General features: G+C 38.7%; 1 protein-coding gene across 3 annotated transcripts in view; it reads right to left on the bottom strand.

Annotated features, from left to right (window-relative positions):
* scn5lab (sodium channel, voltage gated, type V-like, alpha b) overlaps nt 1-21738 on the bottom strand; it is a 128805-nt gene that overhangs the window by 50271 nt on the left and 56796 nt on the right. For all 3 annotated transcript variants that reach the window (XM_036589571.1, XM_036589554.1, XM_036589563.1), the window contains exons 14-15: nt 21450-21623; nt 19659-20015 (exon numbers count right to left, since the gene is read on the bottom strand). In XM_036589571.1, coding sequence (XP_036445464.1) covers nt 19659-20015; nt 21450-21623 — 531 coding nt within the window. The remainder of the gene's footprint in view (nt 1-19658; nt 20016-21449; nt 21624-21738) is intronic.

Genomic DNA, 21738 nt, shown 5'->3' with positions numbered 1-21738 from the left:
CTTCAGGTGAACCCTACCCACTTCAGCACTGTATGGCAACAGTTATAAGAAGCAATTGAGGAGAAAGACAGAATTCATAAAAGACAGGCGGTCAGGCAGTGATGACTGAAGTCGTGGGTGTTTTGTTGTAGGCGTCTCTAGGATGAGATGACCTGGCTGAGTAATTAGCTTTGTATATCATCGCTGTCATATCAAAATGTACATCATTTGAAAACTCCAGCTGCCCTTTTCATAGTGAATGGATCAACAGAAAAGGTTCAAAATGGCTTAAATATTGTTATATTAATGCACATTAAAGTTCAGATGTTATCTTCTCTTATAAAGTTACAAGGAATCATTGCAGCAGTGATGACGTGTTACATGTACAAACTTTTTTAATGTAATCTGGCACCAACTTATTCCTTCTATAAAGCAGGTCTAAGGTCAGCATGAAAGGCCAGCTCCCGCTAACACTAGGCAAACTCAGCCCAAGCTCTGGAGCTGCTTTAGCACTATATGGCATGCTAAGATGCTAAAACCCCTGCTGTGTGGAAGGCTTACCCTTGGGTGAGCAGCACTGTGTAATTACATGTGATTAACCTGTGGGAGAGGCACCCCAGCATGCTCCACATCCTCACAGCAGCTGGCCTGTCAAGACCTCACATTCAGATCAACTGTGGAAGAAGCAAAACTTCCACTCTACACTTCATCCTGTAGCTAACCACATTCATGGTCCCCGATGAGCTCATGGATCAATGGTGTTGCAATTTCAATTATCACATGAGGGTTACCAGCTGAGCTTTGCAAGCCCACTACAACATGATGCTGCAACTGAGCTGCAGTGCATTTTTTTTTCAGACCTGTAAACAATAGTATAAAATGACAAAAATCTACCCCACAAATCCTCATCGTAGTTGTAATTTAATAATCTACATGTTTACTGTAATTGTGGTCGTCTGAAATATTGTAGAAAAGGCTGAGCATCTTCCATCCAGTGAGAGCAAGCTAGACTTTTTTGTGTTTTATCTTTTCCCCTGAGGTCCACATAGAACATTTGTGTGGGTTTATGTACCAAATATAGTCATAATTCATTTATATGTGACCATTTTCCAGCCTCTCTTTATTCATTGAAATTAAAGAGCCTGTTTTTGTTACTGTGCCTTTAAGATGGATATATGTAAATAAGCTCTGTTCTGATTGTCTGTCCTTCGTGGTGTCTCATTCAGAAAGCACTCTGAACTAAAACACTTCTTATAACTTCAATGTCATTGGGTGGAGCTAAACTGCTGTACGCTGAATAGGTGGATAGACAGTGGTATGCAAAAGTTTTAATCCCCTTGGTAAATTACGTTTTGTAGATTTTTCTCTTCTAAAGGGAACTTAAATATGGCATTTTTCTGCAAATTTCAATTTAAAATTTAAAACATGGTATCCCACAGAAAGCTCCAGTTCTACACGCTGGTATGTTTCACTGTGGCCATGCTGTTTCACTGTGGACATGCATGTGCAGTAACCTCTCTGGCTGCAGACTTAAATGTGTTAAAGCAGTTCTCAATCCTGGTCCTGGAGATCTACCACCCTGCTGAGTTTAGCTCTAATCCTAACCTAACACACCTGATCCAGGTAATGAATGCCTTCTGGTGCATCTGAATATTGTAACCAGGTGTGCTGGATCCGAACTCTCCAGTGTGGTAGGTCTCCAGGACCAGGATTGCACACTCATGAGTTAAAGGGTCCACTGGCAAATTCTCAGCGAGACACTTGGTTCAACAAGCTTACTGACATCAAAAAACAATGAATTACTGCCTAATCCCTTAAATAGCCAAGGCCCACTAGTGGGGCCAAAGTTGTATTACACACTTCTATAACCTAAGAATAGCTCAGTCAGTTTGCACTGAAGTCCATGTAGTTACTGAATAAAGGGCCTTAGTATGTAATAAGCCTGGGATTTTAAAGCTGTTTTTGCACCATATGCACTGTAATCCCACATTTTGTTTTAACTCAAATAAATTAAGTCTGTTGTACATACAAGTGAATATATCCCACATATTACTCAACTACTTTAACTTAAGGGTCATCCTTTTTGATTTCGTAAATGGCATTTTTGAGGTGAATCAACTTATTGCAATTTAGTCTCGTTCCTCCCTCATTACAGTTACTCAACAAATATGTGTATCTGAGTACAACTAAGCAAGTTGTGCTGTTGTTTTACTCACCATCAACGTGTTTTCATTCCACCTAGGCTACCTTTCGTCAGGTGTATGCTTTTCATATATGCCTTACTCAGTCACCTGAGCTTGTGTTGTTGGCTAAAAGGGCGAGTTATCGTTCTCTTTACTGCTGAGTGCAGATCTGTGCTGGCAGATGGCTACATTCACACTAAGGGTTAACCCTTTTGTGTTTGGCAAAGTGATCAATAACAGTTAATCAGAAAAAGCTTATAAGTTACCTAATAAAACATATAATTAAATTGGGATTTTAAATTTGACTACATTAAAAAGTAAAAAAAAATAAAATAATTAGAATTTATGAGTTGCACAAAAACATGCGTTTATGTTAATCTACCACAAAAAATTTTGTTATTCTAACCTGCAGTGTTTGGTATCTTAAGTACATTGAACTTAAACATGCTGGTTTGTTCACCAATGCTCAACTTAATTTTTTAAACAGAAAAACTTTACATTATTTTAATTATGTGAACTTATTTAGGCTTACATTGTATGGACTGTGTGCACATTTTGAAACTTTTACAATATTAACACATCACATCAGTCTGTTGTTAAAAAAATAAATGAGGAAAATTTGTTGATAGAGGCCTTTTGACGCAAAATACAAAATACATTAATACCTATTAATACATGCATATTAACTTGCACTTCTAACACAAGGCACCAATCCACACGTTCATTTTTATTTATGATCGGAAGCCACTAGGAAAAGCTGTGAGGCTTGTACTCTATTTTGATATTCAGTGTTACATCATTACCCAAATTGGACGATGCTAAATGTACGACAGTGCAGCCTACGTAAGCACTCCCTCCCCCTGGCGCTGATGGGCTTGGTATCGCTCATGCACATTTATTGCATTAGGCACACTTGTGGCTCCATGCCAACACTTGAGCATGGGATGACTCAGCCGAAATGCCCCGGGCATCCGTGTCCACGGCCGGGAACAGAGGTATTCAGCCCTGCGTCCCGTACTCGGGCGTGTGTGCGTTGCGGGGAATGAGCTTCATGCATATCTCTGAGCTGTGGGTACTCCTCCCCAAAATGAGATCTGTCAAGCAGGCATTAGTGCATGCACAGCCTTAAGCTTAGCTCTTTCACTGTGAGTGACACTGATGTTAAGGCATGCCTGTTCCGCTTCAGGTTTCCATAGTCATCATGCATTTCTGTCTCCGCCTGCTGCATTTTTAAATCAAATTTATGGAGAGGAAAGAACAGAGATGTGCTTAAACACTAATATTATGCCAATAAATAAAACATGATTTGCTTTAAGGATAAAAGGGGTAACAAACAGTTGCAGACAAACCGGCTGTTTCAGACGCACTTCTGTCACACGGTGATGATGGAGAAATATGACAGCCATATGCAAACTTTTAAAGAGCCTCGTTCAAATTGCTTAATTAAAATGTACTGTTGATTTTCTAGGTGATAATAAGTTAACACATTCTCTACAGAGAGCACTAAATCAAAATGGACCTTTTAGACTGTGTTAGTTTCAGTCTTTGGTCATATTAAGCACAACACATTGTGTAATATCAAAAGACAAAACTCTTGCTTGTCTGTAATATTTGATAGAAGTGTAGTGACTTTTGCCCACCTCTAAACGATGCCTGACCTCACAGTGTACCAGTGACAGGGAAAAATTCTACTAACTAATAATATCTTAGCATGTTTTCCACTTCCACTCCCACCACCCTGACCAATCATCGAGTGAGAACACCTGTCATCACCTCCATTCCCACTGCATGTACATGTATGTCAGCTACACCAGTTGGTTAGCCGGCTAAATCTTCTTCTCATTTCCCGATTTACCCTGTCACTTTCATTTTCTCCTTTTGGACCGGCTGTAAAGTAGTCACTTATCAGTTATTTCGCTTTGTTTACACTGGCAACCCATGTTCATGTTAACATGAGTGAGGTCATTTAAATATCTGGCAATATTTGTGCTGTTTTCTAAAGTTTTCTGCTGTGCTTCGCCGTTGTGAGGCGAGTCAGCTGGTCCATTTCTTGCTCACACACATTAGGTAGTTACACTCATACACAAGTTTGTTTTAACGATATCCTGACTTGTTTGTCCTTAAGTCTTTTTTCTCCTGCTTTTGCTGTGAAAGTGTAAGAAAAGCAAAAGCAACGCGGATGCTAAAAGGCTGCCCAGTGCTTTGCCTCGTCAAAACAACAAAAAAAAATACACACTAAACACGCATTAAAATCAAACTTTTAACATCGCATTTTAGAAGCTACAGAATGTAAATGTTATAGTACATTTTTAACAAACTCTGTATTTTTATTATTATTATTATTATTATTATTGTTATTATTATTATTATTATTATTGTTATTATTATTTTTATCTTTGGCTTTTCTGCAAAACAGACTGGTTCTGCTGACCATCTGAGTCTGACTCCACCTGTGTGCAAAACTGAAGGCAGTTTCAGTCAGTATGTTGCTGCCTGTGCTGTCTCATAAGTCAGTGCCTTAGAAGGTTGTACACTGTGTCAGTGCTATTTTTTTCTAATTGCATCGGTGCCGATACAAAGTATTATGGGACATGTAAGGCAACGAAGGATACATCTACACTGCCTCTAAAAACGGCCAAATGGAGGAACCATCCAGGAACATTCGATTCCATGTCTGGGTGCTGGGTGTAGGCAGTGTTTATTACATTTCAAACACAGCCTCTGTGTTTGTTTTGGAATGCCCACTTCTCACAATCCAATCAAATCCGGAATAATACAAAGATGTCCAGCCCACAACTATTTCCTGACCCCGTAGCCTGTTTCACTCACCAATACGTCACGTTAAAGAAGGAAAATGCATTCTGATTTCTGATTCACCCTGACTTTAAATATGGCGCTTTTTTTGTTGCCAATTTTAGTTCCCAATTTCTATTTACTTACTGAGTTTAGAATATTAGGGGAAAAAAACATGAAATATAAAATGTGCCACAGCTTTTCCACAGGCTGCGATTTATTTTTCCCATGCATGCATACAAGCAGTTCCAGGGGTTTACTAATTTACACTGCACCATGAGCAATTTATTTGCATTAAAGAAACAAGTTGAGCATATGCTTTTTACAAAATATTTATTGTGCCTTTGAGAAAGCGCTGTTTCTTCACGAGAGGCTCCTGCCTTTGCTTTGGATGGCTTGGCAGCCGTCCTTGTCTTTAAGCCTTTACATTATCAACACATTGTGCTTTCACTGACTGAGCAAAATGAATTATGTTTATCAAAGTGGCGATACCCAACAGAGGCTGAGACACTCCACAGCCTGCCATCATGGCACTAAGCGCAATAAAACTGGGCACTGAACCATAAAGTCTTCCAGTCCACTTGAGGCCTTTATAATGAAATAATGCACTCCAGAAAACATTAAGTGCCCATGATAGCTAATGATGCCATTTAGCTGGAACACAGGAGGAGACCATTGATAGGAAGGCATGCTCTTGGAGCAGAAGGCCTCCAGACAGGCAGCAGAATTATGGCAGAAGAATCTCAAGCAACCTCTTGTTTGAACACATCACAGCGGCATTTCAGTTTGGGGATTCTGAAAGATTTGAAGGTTCCATGTTATGGAAAATCTATTTTTCTTCACTTTTTTTTAAATGCAAGAGGCTGACTTTCTTATGTAAACTTAAAAAAAAAACATACAGGTAACTCTCCAGTCCTTTCAGTCCATATATAAAACTAGGCTGCAAAAACAGCCCATTTTCAAATCACTGTTTTTGTGATGTCATGAAAACTGACACATTTACATATATCCACCTATTCAGCCTATAGCAGTTCAGCTGCGCACATTCACGCTGTAGTTATAAGGAGTGTTTCAGCACAGACTGCTCCTTATAAGGCAGCCAGTATGAACAGAGCTCATTTGCATATCATCACTGTTGGAACAAAATCTTGTATTTCCAAAAAAGTAACTTTACAGGAGAGGGCAAAACATTCTTAACTTTCAATGTAAGATAATGTAAAAATTATAATCATTTAAAATATTCCAAGTAATACTTCCATTTCTATTGGTCCATTCATCATGAAAGTTTGAGATACTGTAAAGGACAGCTGGTATTTTCAGGTTACCTGAAGAAAATAATGAAAAATGACAAAAAATGGAGATGCAGAGTTTTGCTTCTGAGAGTGATGATAAAGTGAGGATAAAGAGAGGTTGGAAAATAGTAAAAATGAATCACAACTGCTTTTGGTGCATTTGTTGTTTGTAAGTGGACCTCTAATATAAGCTGCAGGATATGGGCACTTCAAAGCAAACCAAAGAAACATGTAAGAAAATACTAGGTGTATATGGCCTTTACCGGCATTTATAGGTAGAAAGTTCAAACCTTGACTAGGACCCTAGTCAGTCAATTACTGCACTGAGGCAGGGCTACAGTTTACAACGGGGTGATGCAGGCAGCTGACGTCTTTCTGATGCTTCTGATGTTTGACACATGAATGACAGAACAGAATTTCACATTTTGAAAGTGTTTTGCTGCAAGCCCCTCTCTACAACATATATACACTTAAAGCTGTATAAATAAGCAGTCTGAAGTAGTAGTCTAGTGTCTAGGAGTTTTTTCTGCTCTGTTTTGGTTTCTGCTTGTTAATATTGGATGTTTACTAGACCACTCAAGATGTCCAAGTCAGAGATGGCTAATATGATATTATCATTATCATGATAAATTTCAGTCATGATACAATTTCCTGAACATATTGTAGGTACTGTTGGTATTCATTGAACACTGGCCAGTTGCATGCTTTATATAGAATAGAATGAAATATTCACATTTAGGCCACTTGTTTAATTCCATAAAAAACAAAATGTAGTGGTGTTGTACTGTAAAACTGGCAAATTAAAACTGCATTGTAACAAGTAGCTGATGGGTTTTCAACCCATAAAGAAGTATTACATTTTTGCATTATCACCTACTTCTACTTTTTTCATTGTTTAAGTTACATTACAATCAAGTTGTTTTCTTTTCCTTTTGTTTAAGCTCTAGAAAGCAAATTTAGCTGTATACCTTCACAGTAGAAGCCAAATTATTATTCAGTTCAGTTATTTTCTTTTTTTCTGGCTTAAATTCACTGCCTTTAAGGATTCACATTCATGTTTGTAAGTGACCTATATCTGTCTTTAGTGTGAATGAACCTGCACCCTGAAACGACCCGCATGCACACATGCAGATCAATAATGTCACATGAATGACCCACGTGTGTCAAGAACAACAAAAACAACAACAACAAAGGGAAGGAACTCTCAGCACACGACCTCAGCACAACGATTATTAGCTCTGAACAGCTGTCTGCTGTACATTATCAGGGGGGAGGTGAAAAAGACTCCACTATGCTTTAATGCTTAAAGATATTAAAGATGCTTTAATATTTCTGCAGCGTTTACAAGCAGAAATTTCAAATCAGCTGCTGCTGTTACGCTGCAAGCACAAGATGATGAAAGTAAGATGTGCACTGAACTCCAGTTTGACCATTCTCAATGAGGTCACTTGGCCACAAAGGTGAATACGTATCCGATCAAGGACCCCACACGAAATTGGCTCAGACCTGATTTGAAAAGATCTGATTTTTGTGTTCAGACAGCACTGAAAACATCAGATCATTTTTGTCATATCAAGGCAAAAAATCAGATTTGTGCCTCTGCAACCTATCTGTCTAGCACGTCTGACCACTGTCCACCCCTGGACACTGTAGCTCTGTAGGAATGTTACCAGTTCTCCAAGGAGCTCCTTTCCAACTCGCTCCCTTCTACCTTTGTATAGGAACATGAAACATGCTATAAGAAACATGAGCATGCTTGACTAAAGTGTAGTTTTCTGCCAGTGATTATAAGATTTAAGCCAATTGTGTGCCTTTAACTTGTGTACAAATGAAAAGGCTGCAGGTAAGCAACCACACAGAGTGATGCATTTGAACACAGTCTTTAACCTGTAATGTAGCCCTGTGATCTCATAGCGCAGGTAGCTCCGGTGTTGGCCGACTCACATGCCTTCACTGGAGATGAGAGCCTAACACAAACCCAGCAAGCTCCACAGACCACACACTATAAATAGAGCATTATCTATGCAACACAACATAAGCAGCTGACCGGTGTTATCAGACTGTACCTTTGTGAGACAACAGGTGGTGGATGTGTCACTCAGTCAGTCAGTCAGTCAGTGAGGGAGGGAGTACGCTGCCCACGGCGGCCATAGGTGTAAACATGTTCCTCATCATTCCTAACTGTATAATCCTTAAGGTTAACTGTGTGAGAAATGTCAGTTTTAGTCTAAATTAAATGGAAATGTACTGAGTACTGAGCAAGTATATCAAGTAAGCATAACGCACGACCTTGGGTTTAAGAAAGGCTATAATAATTGCTATATATATATATATATATACATATATATATATATATATATATATATATATATATATATATGTATATATATGTGTATATATATATATATATATATATATATATATATATATATATATATATATATATATAAAGGAAATATTTTTATAGCCTTTCTTAAACCCAAGGTCGGGATTTATGCTTACTTGGTATACTTGCTCAGTACTGTATGCGTTTCTTTTGGAGCTTGATTTTCTCCTCTCTCTCAAAAATGAAAGCTTTAAGTTTATCTGATTGTCCAGTTTTGGTGGTCTACCAGGTCTTGAAACTCTTTGGAAACAGTTTTCTTACTTATTTTCTGTTGACTTTTCTTTCATTATGCAGGTACATTGTTTTATATCTAATCTCTTTAAAAATACCTTCTGAAAAAAATAATGTAGCCATTTTGACTAGAAATTACATAAATGAAAGGTCTGATTTTGCACAGTACTGCTTATGTGTATATATGTATACATATATATACACACACACACACACACACACACACACACACACACATATATATATATATATATATAAAATGTAACGTATTAAAGAAACAATATATTTGCACTACTTTTTAATTAATTTCACTTACACATCATGCTACTCAGATGCTTTTCTTAATTAAACTTACAGTGTTCACTGAAGGCTCTGGTTAACTAGCCTATCCTTGCAGAGCTGCTTGACTGCAGGGGTTAAACGGCTCACAGCAGGCATGTATGCTATTACCATAAGGACCTGTAGACCACTGCTGTGTTGCCTCCCTCTACTCTAAATACTTGCACCCTGTACAAGAGCTCTGTAGTGACCTGGCATATCCAGAGACTGTTGCAGTGTGTGAGGATATTCCTTAATGGAATGCTAGCTTAACCCCTGACCTATAACCCTGTAGAAAGTCTGACTCTCCCACAACATACTGCCAACCACCTGTGGTCTAGACATATGGATATAATGTGTGCCATATGTTTGCAGGTTGTAAGAGCTTTCCTTCTGTCTCGCCTTTTAAAAGGAAGTCATTAAATACAGAAACAACCACTGATGTTTTAAATATTTTTACATTTCTTTAATCAAGAATTTTAACCAAGTCATTAAAAAAATCATGTATTTTACAGAGCGAAGCAATAAATAGGACATAACTGGACAGTAGCAGCACTATTACTATAGCCTTATAAATATTCTAAAATACCATACTGGAAAAAGATAAACAAGGAAGCATTAATAAGGACTTCAATACAAATGCATCAGGGTACAAAAGTCTGAGACCACTATGGTAAATGCATTTATTTTGCATTTTTTTCTAATTAATACATTTTTCATTACAATTTATAATATCATCAAAAATATTTTAGTGTAAAGTAGTATTAGGTATGTCCCTCTTTTGCTTGAACAACAGTGTGTGCTCAATCTGGTATGAACTCCACAAGTTCATGTAAAAGTCTCGAATCAGAAGATCAAATCCACCTGAGAGTTGTCTGAACTCATGCTTCAATGGAAGAGAGAGGATTTGAAAACTGACCTTTTTTGTACAAAGGCCTTAACATGTTACAGATTTGCTTAAATTTGAGCAGAAATAATGCAGAATTCTGGATAATTATTCATTTTGCTTCTTAATTTTTTAAGCTTTAATTGTCTTTAATTGTTTAATTGTCAAAACTCTCAAATTTACAGGTTTTCCATGTGTCGCCTTAGAATGCCACGGTATAGAAAAATCATTTGTGGCAAAAATATACGCATACAAATGAGAGCGCCCATCAGGTTCTGTATGTTACTTTGAGAGAGCAGAGAAATTAAAATATACATGATCATATAGAAAAAAACCAACATGGGAACTGGGGGCCAATGCAGATGTCTAGAATTTTTTATGAATATATCTGCTGATGCTGATACATAAATAGTCATAACATTTAGAAATTGGGACTAGATCCATCTGGATTAGGATTACAGAGAAATATAACATTCATTTCTACAGAGTTACTAAGGCAGTAAAATGAATAAAATACAGATATTTTAACGTAGTAAGCATCCTGCTCTTCTAGAGTACAATAAATACACCATCAAATATCAGCTTGAAATGTCGATCAAATATAAACATCTGCCTGATCGTTTTTAAGCAATTATTTGCGGATACTGATATTGATTCCAAGATTATCGTGCATCATGTGAAACTGCCAGCCAATTACTGCCAGCTCACTGATAAGACACATTTTCCTTGATGGAACGTCTATTTTTAAATCAAATAATCAAGCAATCAGGAAATAATGACAGACTTTTGTGTTTTTTGTGTGTTTTGTTCCTTCAGGGAGACTAACACTGGAGAAAACAGAAATAAATAAAGGATCTGAGCAACTAGAGGTCACTCTCCAACACTACAAGCAAGGTACTGAACATTTAAAAGCTGGAGGAACGAACAATGCTGAGGGATGCCACTTGATAGCGGTAAGGTGTTAACTGCCAGCAGGCCTACTGTGGAATTAGCACTTAGAGGCATACTAAAGAGGCCGCCACAGCCTGCAACCAATAGCAGGTCACGATTACAGGAGAGACACCACACATTCCCTGTAACATGCTCTCACACAGGACAGCTGAGTGAGATCATAGCTTGCAAAACACAAGCATCTGCGACACACGCTGCACTTGAGACAGGTCAGGGTTCAGCCAAGGATTCCATCTGAATGTTCACTGATTGAGTGAATGCTATTTAAGTTTCCTTTTTATTGTGATGTTCACTAAGGACAAACATGACTTCTTTCGAATTGAATTTTAAGCAAAAAGGGAATGTAAATCATCTCCAAGTTCAGTTTAGCACACATAAAATGCTACACCGGTGCTGGAGAGAAGCATTTTTCTAATTTCTAAAGAATGTTATTTATTTATTTTTGCTCCGGGTTTTGTTTTCTGACACACTGTTCTGCTCACATATGGAGCCTCCACTTCAACCCTGAAAGATTTAATGGGCATCTGGGAAGCCACCCATCTGATAATGCTACTTTCACCTCTCCAGTTACAGAGCCCTGCTTTAAATAATTATGATTATTCACGCAGGTGCATCGACCCGAAGCGTATCCACGCCCATCTGGAGTGATGACTGCAAGCCCACACGCATGCACACACACTCTTATTACCCTGACACTTCCTCTCTCTCTCTCACTCTCTCTCTCTCTCTCTCTCTCTCTCTTTCTCTCACGCATACACATATGCACATGCACTTCGCGTACATCTTGGTTTCCTGTTTCTTACCATTGTATGTGAAATGTTTGAGGCAAGACAGAAAAGTATTGAACAGTGAAATTCAGTTCTAGAGCTCTCACTCACTCCTCGGCAAGCTGGCTGACAAATTGAAAACAAAACCTTAAGATGTTCTACAACAGCGTGGGTTGGTGGGTTGTCTGTGGGCATTAAAAGAATTCAGTGATGGGAACACTGTTACCCTTACTCAAAAAGACTCAAGAAAAAAGGCTGGTCTTTCAGAGCATCAAGGGACGACAGCAAGATTTAGAACCTTGGTTTCCACCACAGGATCAAAATATCAAAGTTCAACAGAAAAACATCCTCTTTCCTGCTCTACTACAGCAGTGAGATACTTGTGTGTGTGTGCTGCAATGGTCCGTCACGGATCCTTGCAAGATAGTGCTACTGTCAGTGTCAGCTACCAATAAAACTAATAGTAATAAAGTAATAAAAAGTTAAAAAAAAAAAACTTTAGGCCCGCACTGGCCATCTAAGGGGTTAACAGAAAAACCTAACGTTCAAGATGTACTAAAAAAAGAATTCAGGATTATATTTGAGGTGAACAGGCTTAGACAATCAATGAAACTTCAACATTAATGAGCGATAGGTTTGCAAGTACAGTACCGTGCAAAAGTCAGAGACCACCCTTTATTAAATTAATTTCCAGTAAAAACAGCCATTAAGTACACATTTTTAATTATGAGATATTTCTGAGGGGATTAAATATAAAACAATGCACATATATATGGAAGTGGAAAAACAAAGGGAAAATAGTGAAAAACTAGAGTTTCTGAAACTAGAGTTGATTTTGGATTAAAAGATACAGAGAAAATGGGACTTCTAGCATCCATGCGTGACCTGATAGACCACTAAAATTGCCACTATTAGATAAACAGTATTTAAAGCTTTCATTTTTGAGAAACAGAAGAAAATCATGTGCCATTCATACCTCTGAAAAATTACCACTGGTTTGAAATTTGCAAATCAAACAACGAAGCTGCTGGTGTTCTCAGAACAGTGGATTGACCACCACAGAGTCCAGATCTCAATATCACTGAATGTGTTTGGTATTACTTGTTTTGTGAGAAGCAGAAAATGCAACCAATTTCTAAGACTGAACGTTGGAATTGTGGAAAAATATCCCTGCAGATTTCTTTTAAAAGTGAAAGCAAGTCTCCTGAAAAGAATAGAAGCTATAAAAGCAAAATGTGGAGTGAAAAATACAAAAAAAGTTATATGTAATTGTCCAGGTTTCTGTGTAATTTATGACTTAGTGGCCATTTTCTCTGGATATTAAATAAATGAAGGGTGCACTCTGACTTTTACAAAGTACTGCAGCCAGAGCAAATCACTGGTTTGAAGCACCCCAGCAAATTGAAATCCCTCCTCGGCTGCTGCTGAGTTCAGGTGTATAGGGCGTGCTCTACGCTCAGGTAACACATCCACTGGGATTAGAGCGAGAGTGAGTGGACGCTGGCAGAGGCTCACGCTGGGATCAAGTCCATCTGAACTACAATAACCCATATATGCTGGTGTCAGGTTGCCATGGCTCACTCTAGAAGCTCAAGCCTCCTACTTTTTGAGGGTTGCTGGGATGTGCGTGGTGGCGTAATGCCTTTGTGTTTATGTGCACTCTACACTCGGTGGATTTTGAGGAATGCCAGCCCCTCCGTCTCTCCTCATTCTCTTTCTTCCTCTGTTCCAAGTGGAAACAACACTCTCGTATTGGTATTTGGGGGGCAGTCACACCTGTTATCCACATCATGTGGCGGACAGGCACAGGGAATGGAGCCTGTCGGTGTTTAGATTACAAAGCTAACACAATCATACAGTCGCTCATAAAAATAGACTGCCTGCTCAAGACTGCTCAAATGAAATCCTGACTTCTCAAGTGTGAATTCTAGAATAATTTATAAAATTAGCTAAATAAAACTAAGTAACTAGCATGTTTGGATCTGCAGCATATGGACGAACAATTACATGTTAAATGGGAATAAAGTATTTCAGAGTGGTTTCTATGCAATCATCACCATCAGATCTTGACCACATTTAACACAACTGTAAATTAAATGTGTTTCTGTTATCTATATATAATTACGTGAATGGAAACGCGTCTTCGAATGCTGAGTAGCAGGTGATGGGATAAACAATGAAAGTGAAACATGGAGGATATGAGGCTGGTGTTAGCTCAAACCAAGAGCCTTCTTGCACTTTGGGCCAATGAAACCGTCCAAGTCAAGCTTGACGACTCGTATCGTAATGGGGGAAAAGTAAACAAAGTAAAACAGAAACGACGTATTTGTTGATGTGCTTTTTACACAGGAGAAGTTAAATTGAATCTACACCGATCACACTACGGACAAAGTTCTTGTCAAAGAATCTGGTCAAAGTTTATACAGATACGATCCGGATAACATATGTTAACACAAGGTCTGAACAGGCTCTCAGGTCAGAATAGTCCACAGTGGTAGTGACAGGAAACGGACTTGAAGTGTTTATCTCAAAGTGTTGCCTCTAAAATCTATTCCATGAAATGTTACAAATACTCTGCCTAAGTACATATTTTTTTTAAAATGCCTTCATGGCGGAACACTGTAAGGCAGAACAGTCCCCAAAGAAAACTTTTTTACCATTGCATCTCTGAAGATGCATTTAGGTTCACTAGTGGGTTTGGATACTAAATAAAATGGCTATATTTTCAGTAAAGATATCATGACCTCTGGCTCCTGTCACCCCCACTCTAAAGAAATCCGGTTAAGTTTCTCTACATTTAACCATTTCACATCAAACCACTATAAATGATCTCCACGATTGAATTATGCAGAAATTTTGAAAAAAAAAAATCCCCTTTAATGCATCTGACATTAAAAGTACAGAACATTTCTCCTGTACAGTTTTGTAAATTATAAACTGCAGCTAAAATTAAACGGGCTGTACTCAGTGCACACATCGCAGGCATGCTGCAGACAGCCATTACAACTTGCTTCGCTTCACTTTAACCTTCGCTTTAGTTCAAGTATGCGATAGAAGAAAGCCATAATTAAGATGAATGTTTTTTTTTAGTTCTTGCAGACAAGACTGACATATGCTGACAACTTTCTGTAGCAGTTCTCCAAATGAGACATATTTAAAGATGTTACATCTCCCTGCAAGTTCATGATAACCAGTCCATGACAGCAGGACAGAGAGAGAGAGAGAGAGAGAGAGAGAGAGAGAGAGAGATGGACACAGGGAAGAAAACATGCATTGCACAAGTACGTAAGCAAATGATGCTGTACACCGGAGGCGGCCCCACTGAGAAAGATAATATTAGCTGATGCATGGGGCCGGGTAATTGGTGCTGGTTGCACTTGCCTTACAGAGGTAGTGAGACCTAGTGCAAGGCCATAGCCAGAGAAAGACACAGGCTTATTAACACCACATGTTGTCTTGCGAACGCCCCACCTTCAGTGGGACCCAATTAGACAACGAAAGACGTAAGCAGATACACAAAGCTTTGCAACAACTCAGCCTAGTGATGGAGAGGACGTATCAAGGGACAATCATGAAGGTATATTTTATATAGGCAAAAACAAAAATAGATTGATCATGCTATACCTGTGACATAGCTTTAGGTGGCAAAAACCAGGTGTGCTTTTAGGACACCTTGCCTCACCTTATTTCCCATAGCAGAACCTGTCATATACTTTTCAAAACCCTACTCATAATTCCAACTCTTGGCATGAAGCAGGCTGTGAATGTAAGTCATGACCTTCTATCAATATACTCTTTTCAACTGCCAAAATTTTGGAATGCTTCTCAAAAGCATTGCATCTTGGCTGTCAAAGCAAAATGATCAACTATTGTTGACTAGTATAGAATACATTATTTAAAGCCTGCTAAAATCTACATATACGTGCTCCTTTATCCAGCTACAGATCATGAATTTCAGTAATGATATAACAGAGATATATTGGTTTTAATTCGTACTTTACCCAGTCCATAAGATAGAAGATGAGCATACATAGAGGACACTGGACCACTTTCTTCTTCGCTTTCACTGTCTTGGCAGCATCTTCATTTGAAATAAAAAACCAAACTCTCATTCATGTTACAGACTGAAACCAGGCTAAAACCGTGAGCACTTACACAAGGAGGGATCACAGGAGGGGTCACAGAATGGAAGATGCATTGCTGCTGCAAACAAATTAAGTTGGTCATTGGTTAGTTATTTGTACTACATGCAACATAGATGTAATCTGATATCTTAAAGAGCATACTGTGCATATCTGCCTCAGTCACTAGGGTGACTAGACTGAATGATCTAAAAATAACTGCTGTAAGACAATTACAACCATTTGACCTTTGTTTACTTTTTATGAAGGTGCTCATGACAGGATAGAATAAGTCAGAAGTTTAATATTTTAGCAATGTCACACATCTGTACTGTGACACAGGTCCGCTTTCAGCAGTTCGAGAATGTCTGGAGCAGAGGCAGCACCTGTCTATACGTCAGTTAGAACGGAAAGCCCCTAGTGCTGACAGCCTTGAGGACACGTCATTATGCTGTGGGTCTATGTGTGTGATCCTGTGTGTGTATATGTCGATATTGTACAAAAACAAAGTATACAGGCCAGGGGCATAGCCACAGGTAGGCCTACCCAAAACACTTATTACACCACATTTTTAAAATAATTTAATCTGATTTGTTCTCTGTGAGTGCTGTAACTGTATTATGGCCAATCAAAATCATTACACTCTCTGACAAGCTCCACCTTATTTTCCTCAGGCCTACATTTACTGCTTAGCAACTGTTGCTATCCACCATTGCATCAAGCCTTCAGTGTGTTATCAGGGCCCATTATGTCCATAACTAGCAATAGGAGGACACTGAGGTCCTCTGTATTTTCTTAAGTGTTTTTATGAGATTCAATTGTAGAAAGAGTAAAGAGTCTACACAATGAACTGCTGTGGTTTGGCCGTAGACTGGAATGCCTGCTATGTTTATCTCTGTACAAGATGCTACACTGACATTATCCAGAGTGACACTGACTTCCGAGATGCTCAAGTATGCATCACACATAAGTTACTATAGGCTAACATGCACCATAGCTATGAAAGAAATGTGAGAGTTTGTGAGAGTCATTAACAGGTTATGCCTGTAAATTTCAAACCCCATAACTCACCCTTTTATTTGGACCACTCGTAACATGGCTAGATAAATCAGCCTGCTTTAGTCTAGTTCCAGTAGCTGCTCAGTTTAGGTTAATGTGACAAGCTCCTTGGCTGTCTATATTAGAATGAGAAATGAATGGTAGTTAAAAATGTTAGTGCTATGTTACCAACACGTGGTACAACAAGCATAAGAAAATTCATTGTTAACATTCATTGTCACATTGGTGGCAGAGTATCATGTACCATAATTCAGAAACCAGCAGGTACATAAGATTGTACTTTGTGTTGTTAACTATATGAGTAGCCTGCCTTCCCGTTAGCTGTTGCTGGTATAGACAGACTTTTGTAGCATGTTTTTAATGCATGCTTTTACAGCAATCAGCGAGGACCAGGATGTTACAACACTGCGGTACTTGGGAATTTTGGCATTCAGCTTAGTTGTTAATCTGAAGGCTCATTATCCAGTGTCTTCCATGAATTATTCACTACTATAGCTACTATGAAACTAGCATGTAAAGTATGTAGTTATGAGAGTGAAGAATGGATGTCTGAATCTGTTGCCAGGCCTTTAGTGTTTAAGGATTCTAACATCACAGCGACCTTCAGCATTGCTGCTTACTTTTTATGAGTTACACAGTGTTGTCAAGCATTTGATTAGTATTATAGTAGTGACGATGACAATATTTGTTTTAGAAATCCTATTAGACATTTCTGCTTATAAGAGCTTTAAAAATAACTAAAGTTTGGGAGGCGGACCATGCCCACATCTCCTCCTTCCAATCTAATGTCCTATAAGTTTCTTTCCCTACCTTCTGTTATCTGTCACAAAGCCCATCACCTCCTCATCGCCTCCCTTTCCCTCAAACCTTATTCTCTGTCCTGTCTGTTCATCACCCAGAACTCTAGCCCAAGTTCTCAGAGTTCTCTCCCTTCCTAAATTCATTCAGTACCCCATCATACTATGACCACTTACTGAACTAGCAATTTTTTTTTAATTCAAACAGCATTAAAAATGTTTTGAATTAGTTCTGAGTAAGCAAACACATTAATGTATTATAATCAGTTCTCAAAATTTACATATAAAAAGTGCTGTTGTGAACTGTTTTTGAGAAGCAAAACATCCTAACATATGCTCCCACACATAAACATGCCTACAGGACTGTGCAAAAGTCAGAGACCATCCTTCATTCAATTCATTTTCAGTCAAAATGGCCATCAAGTACAAGTTACTAATTTTTCAGCATCAGGAAAAAAGCAGAAAACACATATTAAACAGAAAATGATATAATATAAATGATATATAATAACAACAACTAAATATAATACCATTTTTTCAGTATAATGTGTTCACCCTTTGCATTTATTAAAGCTTCCATTTCATTTCCATTTCCGAGAGACTAGCTTTCAGTTTTCCAAAGAAATCTGCAGGGATTTTTTTCCCCACCTCCCAAGTTCAGTCTTAGAAGTTGGTTGTATTCTCTGCTTCTTAACATCCAAGTAATCTTGAACACATTCAATGATGTGGAGGTTTGGACTCTGGGATGGTCAGTCTATTGTCCTTAGAACACCAGCAGCTTCTTTGTTTGATTTGTAAATGTATTTTCTTTTCTCAGTAAGAGCCTCTTGACGTCTACACATTCTTTCAGACTCATAGTGCTGAGTTGTCTTCTCATAGTGGAAGGATGGACACCTGTGAATGTTTTCAGATCTGAAGCAAGAGTGGAGCTTGATTTTCTCTCTCTCAAAGATGAAAGCTTTAAGTGCTGTTTATCTGATGGTGAAGTAACATTTTCTCTAAATCTTTTAATATATTTTTAACTAAAGTTTTGGAAACTACTGTTTTTCACTTATTTTCCTTTGACTCTCCCTTTCCTTATGCAGATAAGATTATATCTTATATCTAATCTCATCACAGGTATCTCCTGAAATGACTAACTTGTACTTCATGTCAATTTGACTGGTTATTAAATAAATGAAGGGTAGTCTCTGATTTTTTTACAGTACTGTACACCCCTTCTTAAAAAAGTACCAACACTCTTCAGAGGTCCCTGAGAAGTGCTTCTACACTTATTCCATTACAGAAAAAAGGAAAGAAAAGTTTAGCATGGGCTTTGCCAAAATCTTTAGCCATGGGACACACAGAAGCAACGTGTGATGAGAAAGAGAGGGAGAATGGGTGCAATGGAGGGAGGCAGAGGAAGGACAGGAAGGAGAGTGAGAAAAAGAGATTGTGACAGACAGAGAAATGGAGCAATGCAGAAGGCCAGAGAGAGGGAGACAAGAGGGAGATAGGCAGTGAAAATGGGAGCTGTATAGCAAGGGTAATCTGCTAGAGGGATCCTGCAGGGTTCAAGCTCTTAGCCATGCCTGTTGACAGCGGGGAACACGGGTCGACTGTGTTTGCACGGGCCAAACAGAGCCAAGCTGACCTAAGGGAGACATAATCTATCTACCAGTCAAGATTGCAGCTCTAAAAGCACTTAAAGCAAACTACTGTACTGTAGCGCTTTAAACCCTGTGATTTCAAAGCTTGTGCTTTCAGTATCCTGAACCTGTTCTTAAATTCGATTGTCTGATTGGACATCAAACTTATCAGCTTGTACATCACAGCACAACAGCAACAGTCCTCTTTCCAAGCGTGATGAAACTTCAATAGTGGGATGTAATAAAAAAAGCAGCAAAGACACTTACCACCAGATTCCCGATCACCATGACCAGCATGAAGACCAGGATGCAGAGCGGCTGTCCAGCCACTTCCATACAATCCCACATGGTCTCGATCCATTCTCCACACAGCACCCGGAACACAATGAGGAAGGAGTGGAAGAAGTCCTTCATGTGCCACCGGGGCAGCGTACAATCCTTGGAGATCTTGCACACACACTGCTCATAATTCTTGCCGAACAGCTGCATGCCCACCACAGCGAATATGAAGACGATGATGGCCAGAACCAGAGTGAGGTTTCCTAAGGCACCCACAGAGTTCCCAATGATCTTGATCAGTGTGTTCAGGGTGGGCCACGACTTAGCCAGCTTGAAGACTCTCAGCTGTGGGAGAAAAGGATGATAGGGGTAAAATTCTAAGAGTAAATCAGTAATAATCAGTAATAACACAATGCGCAGTTGTCTTAAAGGGGACCAGTCACACTGTGACATAGTCTTGCTCAATTTTCAAGCTTTCTGAATAAACAAACAACAAAAATCATGACATTTTGAGTATAGTTCTACAGATAATAAACTGTTTTAACCCAGAACCTATGAAGATTCCTACATCAGTGTGCAAATTCACTCAGAATCTACAAATTCTGTGGAATTAATAAACATTTTTACTTAGTCAGTATGCCAACATGTGCAGGAAGAAAAGCTCTCACACTCCTGAGCTAACAGTTCAAAAAGTTGCTGCTGCTATAAATAACCTGAACTCTGATGAAACACATTTAAGAAAAAATTTGCGTGCATTCAAAAAACTTCAAAACAGGAGAATTCAAGACGTTTTTAAGGCTTGCACTTTTGAACCAGCATGAAATCCAGACTGGAACTCGGTATTTCCATGGATACTTGACAGAAACAGATACTGAGCTAACTCTACTTTAGCTGGCAGAAAGAGTGCCCACTCTTACAACATTACAAAATGTTTGTCTCAGCTTAGTAAAGTTACATAAAATATACTGAGGTAAATTAGTTTTGCGTTAAAAAAGGAGGCTTCACAGACTCCATTGTGCTTTTTCCTCTCGTACTGCAGTTGCCATCATCGCTCCTCTCTTGCTTCCAACATGAACTTCCATTAATAATTCTATAGTCTATGGACACTTCCGGAATCAACTCTGAAAACGTAAATGCTTTGCTAGATTCTACCACGTTACAAAATATGTGGTCTGCTCCAGCCACTACTACATACAGAACGTGTGCTTGGTTGTTAAGACTGTGTTTTTGTTGTGAGTTTGAAAGATATGCGTTAGAGGATGGTTGTGGTTAGACTGTTTCTGAGCTGAGACTGTTTCTGAGTGTTCTGTCCATTTGAAACATGACCAAAAACATCACCCATCTTTTTCCCTGACTTCTTTCTCTGTAATAGCTTTGACGGTAAATACTGTGTTTTTTTAAACATCTGGCCTGATGCAGCAACTTCTAACATTAAACGACAGCCAAACGTGATTGTTCCCCTTTAATCAATCTTTTTACTACTTTTAATAAATGTTGTGACCCAAATAATTGTTAAAAGCCTAGCTTTCCTCTATTACGTTAGTCAATACTTTTCTATTCATTAACTAATTTTACATTTTACATTGTAAAATGTACAGTCCTTTAGACTAATTACACATACAAAACTCCTCAAATGAGTCCGAGCAGTTATTTTCCCTAAAAAGATTTGAGCAATCTCAGCTATCTGGGCTTTATGGTGTAGGCTGCCCAGGTTAACAGGGAGGATATGTCCGTCTGTACTCTAACTATAAAACAAAGCCATTAAGAGAGAGACATTACCAGTCTAAAGGAACGCAGGACGGAAAGGCCTTCCACGTTAGAAAGGCCGAGCTCCATCAAGCTGAGACAAACAATAAAGCTGTCAAAGATGTTCCATCCCTGTTGGAAGTAATAGTACGGGTCCAGTGCAATGATCTTGAGGACCATCTCTGCTGTGAAGATTCCTGTGAAGACCTGCGTGGAAACAAAAGAGGCAAGTCTTTCTCAGACATTTTTGGAGCACTGGTTGAATTGAAACTGATTCAGGAATGATTTATTTAAGTTCACATTTTGAGTTTACACACTTCAT

Source organism: Colossoma macropomum, unplaced genomic scaffold (assembly GCF_904425465.1).
Source record: "Colossoma macropomum unplaced genomic scaffold, Colossoma_macropomum, whole genome shotgun sequence".
NCBI classification, from domain to species: Eukaryota; Metazoa; Chordata; class Actinopteri; order Characiformes; family Serrasalmidae; genus Colossoma; species Colossoma macropomum.
This window is presented reverse-complemented; position numbering and strand designations above follow the sequence as displayed.